Source organism: Musca autumnalis, unplaced genomic scaffold (genome assembly GCF_047663935.1).
Source record: "Musca autumnalis isolate F117 unplaced genomic scaffold, ASM4766393v1 scaffold_5, whole genome shotgun sequence".
In the NCBI taxonomy this organism is placed as follows: Eukaryota; Metazoa; Arthropoda; class Insecta; order Diptera; family Muscidae; genus Musca; species Musca autumnalis.
The window spans coordinates 23,365,818-23,379,159 of record NW_027412088.1 but is presented as its reverse complement, the minus strand read 5'-3'; the positions used below and the strand labels follow the sequence as shown (position 1 = coordinate 23,379,159).

Below are 13,342 nucleotides of genomic sequence, written 5' to 3'. Positions count from 1 at the left end.
TATATAAATAATAATAATAATAATAATAATAATAATAATAATAATAATAATAATAATAATAATAATAATAATAATAATAATAATAATAATAATAATAATAATAATAATAATAATAATAATAATAATAATAATAATAATAATAATAATAATAATAATAATAATAATAATAATAATAATAATAATAATAATAATAATAATAATAATAATAATAATAATAATAATAATAATAATAATAATAATAATAATAATAATAATAATAATAATAATAATAATAATAATAATAATAATAATAATAATAATAATAATAATAATAATAATAATAATAATAATAATAATAATAATAATAATAATAATAATAATAATAATAATAATAATAATAATAATAATAATAATAATAATAATAATAATAATAATAATAATAATAATAATAATAATAATAATAATATAATAATAATAATAATAATAATAATAATAATAATAATAATAATAATAATAATAATAATAATAATAATAATAATAATAATAATATAATAATAATAATAATAATAATAATAATAATAATAATAATAATAATAATAATAATAATAATAATAATAATAATAATAATAATAATAATAATAATAATAATAATAATAATAATAATAATAATAATAATAATAATAATAAATAATAATAATAATAATAATAATAATAATAATATAATAATAATAATAATAATAATAATAATAATAATACTAATAATAATAATAATAATAATAATAATAATAATAATAATAATAATAATAATAATAATAATAATAATAATAATAATAATAATAATAATAATAATAATAATAATAATAATAATAATAATAATAATAATAATAATAATAATAATAATAATAATAATAATAATAATAATAATAATAATAATAATAATAATAATAATAATAATAATAATAATAATAATAATACTAATAATAATAATAATAATAATAATAATAATAATAATAATAATAATAATAATAATAATAATAATAATAATAATAATAATAATAATAATAATAATAATAATAATAATAATAATAATAATAATAATAATAATAATAATAATAATAATAATAATAATAATAATAATAATAATAATAATAATAATAATAATAATAATAATAATAATAATAATAATAATAATAATAATAATAATAATAATAATAATAATAATAATAATAATAATAATAATAATAATAATAATAATAATAATAATAATAATAATAATAATAATAATAATAATAATAATAATAATAATAATAATAATAATAATAATAATAATAATAATAATAATAATAATAATACTAATAATAATAATAATAATAATAATAATAATAATAATAATAATAATAATAATAATAATAATAATAATAATAATAATAATAATAATAATAATAATAATAATAATAATAATAATAATAATAATAATAATAATAATAATAATAATAATAATAATAATAATAATAATAATAATAATAATAATAATAATAATAATAATAATAATAATAATAATAATAATAATAATAATAATAATAATAATAATATAATAATAATAATAATAATAATAATAATAATAATAATAATAATAATAATAATAATAATAATAATAATAATAATAATAATAATAATAATAATAATAATAATAATAATAATAATAATAATAATAATAATAATAATAATAATAATAATAATAATAATAATAATAATAATAATAATAATAATAATAATAATAATAATGATAATAATAATAAAAATTATAGTATTAATAGTTTAAATAAAAAAATAATCCTTTAACATTTTTACAATTTTCAATTATTTCCCCTTTTGTACATTAAATCATTTCATAAAGGTTCCCCTGTATTCGACATTTAAATCACGCATAATTGTTGAACATTCATTACGCCTGTGATTTGTCCACAAAACATGCTGATTTGGGTGGTGTTTGGGTTCCATCCAATTTATTTTTGTTGTTTTTTGGTGAAATTTCGTATTCCATTGACGCCGCTTGGTAGCAAAATACATATTTATTTTTGTGTGTTTACTTTTATTTGTTTAATTTTTGTTGGGGATATTTTTTGTTTGATATTTGTCGTTATTTGATAAATCATCAACTAAATATTTTGTTTTTTTTTTTTTGTTTGTCAGTCCAGGGGGTAAAAGTGGGAAACCCCATTCGAAAAATATTCTTTGTTGTTGCTTTAAAAACTGGCAGTCATTTGAAACCCCCACTCAAACCCAGGTGAAGAAGGTGATGATACTTTTGCATTGAATAATCAATTTCTGATGTCTTATGAATGGTATTTCTGGTATTGCAATATCAACAATAACAACAACAACGGGGGGTACAACATATTAAAACAAATAAATAAGTCAAGTGTTTGTATGTACTTGCATGTATGATTTTGCGTATAATAGACGGGGTAGATGAATATCGAATTTTTATTGAGATGGTTATTTCTCGGTTGCCACCGTGGTGGCAATGCTTTGCAGACCCAGTTTGCGATGAGTGCAAGGCAACATCACATTTCACCTCTCAGGGTAATTTTGGCGACATCTCCTGAGCATTTTAGCCATATAAAATTCCTCTGCAAGTGGTGTCTTAAGACATGCAGTTCGGACTCGGCCATAATAAATTGGTACCATATCATTGAGCTAATATGAATCGGTATAAAAGATATAAGAGAGGATTCCCTTCTCTTTGCTGGGATGTTTGTGGTCACATTTGTATGTATCCTGTTTACATTACTTAGTAATGGGTTATTAGGCCAAATGTTTGCTGTGGCATATTCATATGTACATATATGTATGTAATTATGCCAAATCGAAAACCAAGTAACGGAAGTTAAAAACCTCGACCCATTTGTATATTATTTGTTTTTAGTTTTTTTTGGTTAGTTGTGTTGATCAGGTGGAAGTTATTTCTGTGAGTGATTCTCAATCAATGGAAAAGCACGCACGACTTGTGCCATCTTAGCAAATATCACAGACAACACAACATTCAATACCAAACAAAAAAAAAAAAACGAATTCAAAACAGAACGCCAGACCCATACCACATTACTCCACAGTTTAACCAAAATTAAAACACAAAAAACATCATGTTATGGCCTGCCTGGCCGCGCAAAGCCAGAAGATAACCAAAACATGAAATACCATGCAATATTTGAGGAAAAACAAAATAAACCACTACAATTTGGCCGGCGATTGGCTATAGTTGTAATCGGAAATCTACAACAATTTGCGATTTCTGGTTTTTGAGACAAAAAAAAAAAAAAAAACGGCCACTATTCAGGTATTCCAATAAAAAGTATAGGAAGGAATGGTTGGTTGGATGGCTTAATAAATTCGTACGTTTTATTAGGCAATATTTAGAGCTTTTCAGAGAGCCATACAAGTGGTTGTTTGGTGGCTTGGCTAGCTGGGTGGCTGCTAACTACCCCGTCATTTTACTTCTTGGTTTGCTCGTCAAGTTTCTGCTGTTTCTTTCATTAACTGGCTACCCTGGGCTAGTTAAACTGGTTTCCAGCAATAGCAACAGACAATCATTAACCACCACCAACCGATGACTGAAACTGAAAATAGATAAGTTGTTAATATGTATTTTGTAGTGTGCGAGAGGAATTCTTGAAATTGCTGTTTTTTATTCTATTTTTTGGCATTTTTGTTACTTCTGCTGCGGCTGCTCCTGATTTTGATGGTCTCGGTAAATTTGTTTTGTTGTTTTATGACATGTCTTGTTTATTTTTATTATTTAAGAATTTTAACTTGAACAAAAAATGGAGAGAAGAGTAAATATTTACATTTAACGTGTTGACGCTATTTACATACGCCTCGTCTTTGACGCTGTTTTTTTATTTAAATTAAATTGTATCGATATTATTTCGACCACTCAAGGTAGTTTTGTTTTGTTTTTTAATGGGTTTATTTAACTTTTTTTGTTTAGTTCCTCAAATCTGTAACTGAATACCAAAGTGGAAAAAAATTGGTAATCAAGCATGTCGGATCTAAATTATGGGTCAATATTTATATTTTAGTAAATTTTAAATATAACAAAAAGAAAAAAAAAAAAATAAATAAAATAAACTAGTGTGCCGACCGCTATATATTCTCAACCTATGACAGTAAAAAACAAGTAAAAAAGTATCAGTCGGCTTTGCCGACAGAGATATACCCTCAGCCTGTGCAAATTGAAACACTTTTTTTCACAAAAAACGTATGTATTTAGGGGAACCGACAAAAATGTTGATTAGGATTAAAATTCAAAAATTTTGCTGAAAAGGTACTTAAAGGAATGGACCGACATAGACCATGGGGGTGCCATAGGGGGTTTTTACACCCTTCTGACTGTTTTCTCAAGAAGTATGGACTTGCCCCTGAAACAACTTTTACCATCGTAATTGAGGCAGCGAATGTAAGTTGCTTCAACAAAAATCAAAGTGATTCAATAGCAGGTCTTAAAGTGAACTTATTCAAAATTTTGTGTGGGAGGTACGGGATGGAGTGGACAAATATAGTCCATATTCGAACCTGATCTATATCTGGTAGATATATTAGGATGTGTAAAGTATGGACCAAATCGGTCACTCCCATCAAGAGTTATCGTGCCCACAATTTTTCCGAATATTTTTGAAATTTCGTGGGGTAGGTACCTGAAGGAGTGGACCGATATGGCTTATCTACGAACTTAAACTAAGTTTGGAAACAATATTACGAAGGCCAAATTTTGGCCGGAACCGGCATTTCCGGTCGAGAAATATCTTCCGCTTCCGCCCATAAACATGGTGTCATAGGGTTTGTTTTTCAACTTTCAGGCTATTTCCTCAGGAAGTATGGACTTGCCCCAGATGAAACTTGTACCGTCATATGGGGCCAGTGAATACAAGTTGTTACAACAAAAATCAAAGCGATTCGAGAGCAGTTCCTAAACTGAACTTTTCCGATATTTTGTGTGGGAGGTACTCGAAGGAGTTTACCGATTGAGTACATATTGGAACCTCATCTAAGTCTAGTAGAAATTTCATAATGTGCAAAGTAATGACCAAATCGGTTACTTCCTTCAAGAGTTATCGTACGCACAAATTTTTCGAACATTTTCGAACTTTTGTGGGCTAGGTACCGGAAGGAGTGGACCGATATAATCCATCTTTGAACTTGAACTAAGTTTGGACAAAATATTACTAAGGTCAAATTTTGGACCAAATCGGCAGATCCGTTCGCGAGTTATCTTGCGCTCCAACCACCTCACACGGTGTCATAGGGGTTTTTGCAACTTTCAGGCTATCTTCTCAGGAAGTACGGACTTGCCCCTGATGAAACTTTTACCGTCGTAATGGATGTAGCGAATGCAAATCGCTTCAACAAAAATCAAAGCGATTCGAGAGCAGGTCCTAAACTGAACTTATCCGAAATTTTGTGTGGGAGGTACCCGGAGGAGTGGGCCGATTGAGTCCATATCGGAACCACATCTAAGTCTGGTAGAAATTTCACGATGTGCAAAGTATGGACCAAATCGGTTACTCCCTTCGAGAGTTATCGTGCGCACAAATTTTGCGACAATTTTTGAACATTTGTGGGGGAGGTACCTGAAGGAGTGGACCTATATGGCCCATCTTCGAACTTAAATCAAATCTGGACAAAATATTTTGATACCCAAAATTTGAACCGAATCGATTGATCCGTTCGATTGTTATCGTGCGCACCAGCCAGCCAGACAGACGGACAGACAGGCGGACGGACATTGCTAGATCTACTCAAAATTGTCTGAAACGGATATCGTACAAACATACTTGGTGTCTAAAACAATTATTTCGATGAGGCACATTTTTGGTCGTATCAAAGTGTAAATACCCTCTTAATCCTAAAGGCTGAGGTTATAAAAAACTATGGACCTTATTCAATATGGTTCATAAGGTCAATAAGGCTTATTGTGCCGCTGACGTATCCAAGAAACAATCACTTGCGCGCGTTTTCTGACCATGATTTAGGGAAGTATGGAATGCTGTAGGACAACACGATTCCTTTGTAATACTTTCAACTAATAAGGGCAAAAATTTTAAAGTTTTATTTCCCAAAAAACTTATGTATTTATGAACCGACAAAAACATGGATTTGGATTAAAGCCCCAAAAAGTTTGCTGAGGAGGCACCTAGCAGAATGGACCGACATAGTCCATTTTGGAAGTGGGTCTTATGTTTGGAGTCATTCCTCTCGATAGACATCTGTCATTTCAGTTGGCCACCAGGAAACATGTAAACAGGGCCACTAAAAATTTCCAAAGGATCCTCGAACGGACCCTTAAACGCACAAAATTGTTGAACATTTGTGTAGGTGGTATTACATACCCATATTTAGGTGAACATAAACTAAATTTGGACAAAGTATTTCGAGGACCAAAGTTTGGACCAAATCGGCTGCTTCGTTTATGAGATTTCGCGCGTACCATATTAGGGAATATTTTCGAAATTTTGTGGGAGAGGTAGCAGAAGGAGTAAACCTATAAGCACCACCTTCGAATTTTATCTAATATTCGAAGAAATATTAATTACAATATGCATAGTGTGGACAAACGCAGTATTCGGTTCAAGAATTGTAGTGCGCATTAGTCACTGCATACATATGCTGGTGTTTTTCGGCTTTTCAGGTAATTTTTTCCACAAATATGGACTTGCCACAAAAATTTGTGCCATTGCAATAGGGGCTTTGAGCGCAACATGTTGCAAGAAAAATCAAAACGATTCGAGAGGTGGTCCGAGACGGCACTTTTCTGAATTTTTGTGTGTGAGGTACCCGAAGGAGTTGAAAAAATAGTCCATATTCTAAACGGATCTATGTCTTGTAGATATATTACGATGTGCCAAGTACGGATTAAATCGGTTACTGCCTTCGAGAGTTATCGTGCACACAATTTTAGCGAAAAGTTTTGAACTTTTGTGGGGGAGGTGCCCGAAGGAGTGGATCGGTGTGGCCCATCTTCAAACATGTTTTAATTTTGCGCAAAATATTACGACTGCCAAATTTTGGACCGAATCCGTTTTGAGCGTTATCGTGCTCTCCAGCCACTACATATGGTGCCATTGGGTGTTTTTACACACTTCGGGCTGTTTTCTCAAGAATTATGGACTTGCTTTAACATAAATCTAAGTAATTCGAGAGCAGGTATTAAAGTGAACTTATCCGAAATTTTGTGTGGTAGATATATTAGGATGTATAAAGTATGTACCAAAGATTTGGTCCATACTTTGGACATCGTGAAATTTCTACAAGACTTAGATGAGGTTCCAATATGGACTCAATCGGTCCATTCCTTCGGGTACCTTCCAAACTAAATTTCGGAAAAGTTCAGTTTAGGATCTGTTCACGAATCGCTTTGATTTTTGTTGTAGCAACTTGCATTCACTGCCCCCCATATAACGATATAAGCTTTATCAGGGGCAAGTCCATACTTCCTGAGAAAATAACCTGAAAGTTGCAAAAACCCCTATGACACCTTGTGTAGTGGGTGGAGCGCAAGATAACTCTCGAACGGATCTGTCGATTCGGTGCAAAATTTGGCCTTCGTAATATTTTGTCCAAACATAGATTGAATTTGAAGATAAGCTATATCGGTCCACTCCTTCAGGAACCTCCCCCACAAAAGTTCAAAAATGTTCGGAAAATTTGTTCATACGGTAACTCTTGAAGGGAGTGGCCGAATTGGTCCATACTTTACACACCCTTATATATCTACTAGATATAGATCAGATTCAAATATGGACAATATTTGTCTACTCCATCCGGTTCCTCCCACACAAAATTTCGGATAAGTTCACTGTAAGACCTGCTATCGAATCACTTTGATTTTTGTTAAAGCAACTGGCATTCGCTGCCTCATTTACGAATGTAACAGTTGTTTTCAGGCGCAAGTCCATACTTCTTGAGCAAACAGCCCGAAGGGTGGGAAACCCCTATGGTACCATATGTATTGGCTGGAGATCCACTTCCATAATGGTCAATGTAGATCCATTCCTTTTAGTATCTCCTACGCAAAACTTTTGATCTTTAATCCTAATCAACATTTTTGTCGGTTCAAACGCCTAAAATTTTTAAAAACCCCTAAAAACATACGTTTTTTGGGAAATATCTCTGTCTCTGAGGGAATATCTCTGTCGGCAAAGCCGACTGATACCATTTTACTTGTTTTTGGTTTCCTTAGTTATGATTATTATCAACTCCCATATAGAAATTAAAAATCGGTGATAACAAAAAATTGGGGTTTTGGCCGGGAAAATCGATTTCTGAACCACTGTGCGGCGAGTCTTAAAACACCATTTGTAGAGAAGTTTTATATTGCTAAAATGCCCAGGAAATGTCACCAACATTACGCTGAAGTTTATTTTGCCACCTTTGAAAAATTGATGTTTCCTATCCTGGAAATCGAACTCGCTCATGCAGTGTGTAAGGCGCTGACCATTGCACCATGGTGGCACTTAAAACTATGTATGTATGATCCTTCTATGCTATTTATATGTATAGAAGGCTTCGATATGAGGTATTCTTTGTACTAATGTTTCTGTTACAAGGTCTTTCCGTGAGGAGGTCTGTTATGTATAGAAGGCCACTGTAGAAGGGCTTCTATCAAAAACACCCGTTTAAAGATCTTCTATTCAAAGAAGAGCCTTAAAAGATTGTCTATTTAAAGAGTAGCTCTTAAAAAGGTCTTCTATCCATAAAATACCACTTCAGAAGGTCTTCAAACTACATAAGACCACATTAGGAATTTTTCTCCCTAAAGACGGCCCTTTAGGAGATCTTCTATGTATAGAAATTTATTTTACCTTCAGGGAGTCTTCGATCTATTGAAGATCTTTGCAGGAGGTTTTCTATAAATAGGAGACCACTTTACGAGGTCTTCTATCTGTAGAAGGTTCTCAGTTTATAGAACGTCCCCTTAAACTTTTTATCTGCAAAAGGCCCCTTTAAATGTCTTCCCTTTAATCGCTTTTATATCCTTTAGGTGGTCCTCTCTATACAAAACCCCTCCAGGAAATCTTGCTTCTATAGATGTCCTCTTTTGGAGGGTTTCTACCACTCCTGATCGTACACGCAGTAAAGTATATGTTAGAAATATGTTTGGATCCAAACAAATATTTGTTTGGACCTGATTGTAAACAAATATATGTTTGGATCCAAACATAATTTTTTTGTGTCCAAACAAATATATGTTTGCAAAATTTTGTAACATATCTAAATTTTATTTGTTTGGGTACCAACATATTTTTTATGTTGGAACATATTTTGTATGGGTTTTCTAAATACAATCGTTGAGTAAAGACGGTAAAGTGAGTGAATAAGTCAGTGTTTTGTCTTTTCTTAAAGAAATTGTGCTTTTTGGTAAAATAATGTCCAATACATTTTATAATTGAATCAAAAATGTGAATGGAAATATTTTATTGCACAAGGAAGAAATCGCATTTAATTTTGGTAATTATATCAGTACATTTTTCATACATACATACATATGTATATTTCAAATATGGATGTGACTATTTATTACATTATATAATCATTTGATTCCAGATGCCGATTTTCGGCAGATGATTTCAGCCTTGAGGAACATGTGTTTTATTTCACAACTAAGGCTAAGCATTCAACGATGTTTCTATATATTTTTTTCTTTTTAAAAGTGTGATTAAGTTTTTCTTTTATTAAAGTCTGTTATGTATTTCTATGGAATGTTTTATGTACCTATGTGTCTGTTGTTGCTTTTTTCTATGTCTTTCAATAAACCAACAGCATTTATACATGTGTGTATATCGCTAAGTGAGCGCGTACTGAGAGCAAGTGAGCATACATTTCAATGTGTTTTACATTGAAATTTACGTTCCCTTGCTCTCAGAAAGCGCTCACTGGTGCATGTGTTTGTTTGTTTTTGTGGCTTTTGTTTGCACCAAACATATATTTGTTTGCAGGACCCAAACATATGTTATATTTGGGACTGATTGCAAACAAATACATGTTTGCTGAAAATAAAATTTGGGACATATGTTAGAGAGGCGTTTTTTTTTCTCCGTGTACCAAGAACTTTAAGTTAGAGGTTGTTGTATCCGGGCGTAGTTTTGGCGGCATTTTGGGGGGATTGAGCCATTCTTTGCAATTGCGCTTCCACATTATTGGGACAATGAGTGCATGGTCATCTTTAAAATGTGAGAATCTGGATCTGTTTACAATGCCGCTGCAAAATCGATCACCCTTATTCCATTGTTGTTGCAACAGTGTTTATCATTGTATGTTCGTTCTTCTGCTCAATCTGGCTCTGGGTCTATCACCAGTTACAGGAATGTGGCTGCTTCGATGGGATGTAACCACAGATCCACTGGAATTAGATAAGTAGGTTTTACAGGACAGTTGAAAAGGTGCATTGTGTTGTGCGGGCTCATGCCGCATGCTGGGAAGGTATTTTGCATGGCTCGATCGATCTTTGCCCTAATTTAAGCGACTGTCATATCCAGAGCGTAGTTGAGCCAAAACTACTCTTCGACCCTATTACTACAATACACATGTTTGTATTTATTCCATTGTCCGATGTTACCTCGTCTCCCTGCAAGTTTTACCATTAAAATCCCCGAAAACAGTCTTATGATATTAAGACTCTGCGATTATATCTTCTCTCTAGGCGATTGTAGAATATGTCCTAAGTTTCTCCATCTTTCTCTACGGTTCTAATAAAGGTGTATGCATACATACGAGTATAATTTTATCCCACTGTCTGGCAACACCTGAAATCAATTATCCAAATATTGTCACACATTTATAGTTATTGTTCTTTATAACGCAAAACGTTTATTTAACACAATTTGACTGAAATTAGCTATTATCTGCTTATGAAGTGGTTCTGTACGTGTGTGTGGGCAGTGCACACAATTGACGGGCATTATACAGCTAATGAATTAAACTGATGATGGATCATTAATAAAATTGCTAATCATGCGTTTCGTCACATCACGTAAAGAATGCCTTGGCTAATCTTTGTTTAATTATGTAATTGATTTTAGAATTAAAAAAAAAAAAAACAGTAAATACTACACATAAATATGTATAAATCAGGACTTATGTTTCTTCCTCAAAATGGTAGTTAAAAGAGAGGTGTACGGTTGTGATAATTTTGACATTGCCTGCTAAAAAACATTTAGGGTGACTATATCACTGCCGACCAAGAAGAGAGCACACAAAATTCTGAATATTGTCAACTTTTGACAGTGTGTTAGTAAGGTTGTATGCACGCAGGCTGCAAAACAAAAACAAATCAAAACATTTGCTCTCTTTTGTGTGCTCTTTCGTTGCGTTCGGGTCATGTGAATAGCCGAAAAACTTCGTAACTTCAACAATACCAAAGAACGGCTTTGGACTATATTCACCATAGCAACTACTGTTATCTTTTAAATATACTCTATTGTTATCTCTTTACTGAATGAATTATGTTCCACTGTTTAAAAATCGTTGTATTTTAAAATCATTGAACTCTGAGTTATCTAAAGGTTATCTTTCGTTTTCGTAAAGACACATAATAAACAAATACAATCAAAATTAGTTATTAGCATATTAACAAATATATATGTAGATATTATCCAGAGACATGTAAACATGTATGTATTTGCATACATATATACACATGTTTATCGATAAAAATTCTTTTGAAGCTAATAGTTGTTAATAGCTTCTAAAACTGATGAATCATTTCGTAAATATTTATTATTTATTTTTATTTATTTGTTTAAAACTCATTTGTTTTACTTTTCTTTTTTTCTTTGCAGCTAATAATTATATGACATTTTTACTATGAATGGACAAAAGCACAAACTTTGCACAAAACTCTCCAGCACATATCTGAGAAAATGGTGTAAGTAGTCATTCCTTTGTTTACAATTGAGTTCCGTTTTTTTTTGTTAGCAAATAATAGAAAAAAATAAAATAAACAAAGTAGAATAAATATATTTATATTAGCATTTTAAATAGTTTCTAAGAAGAGTTCACGATGAAGATAGAGGGGATTTTAAAACATTATTATTCTTCAATGATTATTAAAGTCTGTCTTATCGAGATATAAGGTGAAAGATAAAAGGTATTTATTTCCGAAGTTTTTGATACATTATAATATTTTTCTAAGAGTAAAAAATTGATGGACCGACTAAAGAGCGCAACGAAAACTGATTTGTATTAGTTACAACAAGTAAAAAAAGCATCAGTCTGCTTTGCCTACAGAGATATACCCTTAGCCTGTGTGGATTGAAACACTTTTTTTTTTCTTAAAAAAAATAAACTTATGTATTTAGGGGGGTTTTCAACATTTTGGGCGTATGAACCGACAAAAGTATGGATAGGATTAAAGCTGAAAAAATTGCGGGGATATCGATAGAAAGGGCTTTTTATCACACAAGCCTACGAAAAACATAATATCGCTAGGAAAACCTTCGGTAAAAATGTCCAAAGGATCCTCAAGCAGACCCTTAACCACTCAGAAATGTTGAACATTTGTGTGGGTTGTACACAAGGATTGCCCAAATTTGAACATAAACTAACTCCATATTTACATTAAGCAATTTTCCCTGCGGCAATTGTCAGTTTGTTGATGAGAGAGGGTGTTGAGGGGCAAAGTGTTACCATATGCCTGACCTCTCTCTCCTTCAAACTGACAATTGCCGCAAGGAAAGTTGCCTAATATAAATATGAACAAAGTTTCGACAATATTTAGAGATCCAAAGTTTGGACCAAATCGGTTGCTACGTCTATGAGAAATCGCTCGTACCATTCTAGCGAATATTTTCGAACTTTTGTGCGGGGGGTACCGGAAGGAGTGGACCTATAAGCACCACCTTCGAATTTCATCTAATATTCGAAGAAATATTACAATATCCAAAGTGTGGACGAGAGCAGTATTCGGTTCGAGCCCTCCAGCCACTACATATGGTGCCATAGGGTTTTGTTTTTACAAATTTCGGGCTGTTTTCTCAAGAAGTATGGACTTGCCCCTGAAAAAAATTTTTACCATCGTAGTTGAGGCAGCGAATGCAAGTTGCTTCAACAAAAATCAAAGTGATTCGATATCAGGTCTTAAAGTAAATTTATCCGAAATTTTGTGTGGGAGGTACCTGAAGGAGTGGACAAATATAATCCATATTCAAACCTGATCTATATCTGGTAGATATATTATAATGTGTAAAGTATGGATTAAATCGGTCACTCCCATCAAGAGTTATCGTGCGCACAATTTTTCCGAACATTTTTTGAACTTTTGTGGTGGAGGTACCTGAAGGAGTGGACCGATATGACTTATCTTCGA

At 31.4% G+C, this 13,342-nt stretch overlaps 1 protein-coding gene across 5 annotated transcripts in view; it reads left to right on the top strand.

Annotated features, from left to right (window-relative positions):
• Positions 1-13,342, top strand: part of emp (epithelial membrane protein) — an 83,926-nt gene that overhangs the window by 27,438 nt on the left and 43,146 nt on the right. For all 5 annotated transcript variants that reach the window (XM_073957046.1, XM_073957047.1, XM_073957043.1 and 2 more), the window contains one exon: positions 11,817-11,902. In XM_073957046.1, the coding sequence (XP_073813147.1) occupies positions 11,842-11,902 (61 nt within the window). In that variant the 5' untranslated portion in view covers positions 11,817-11,841. The remainder of the gene's footprint in view (positions 1-11,816; positions 11,903-13,342) is intronic.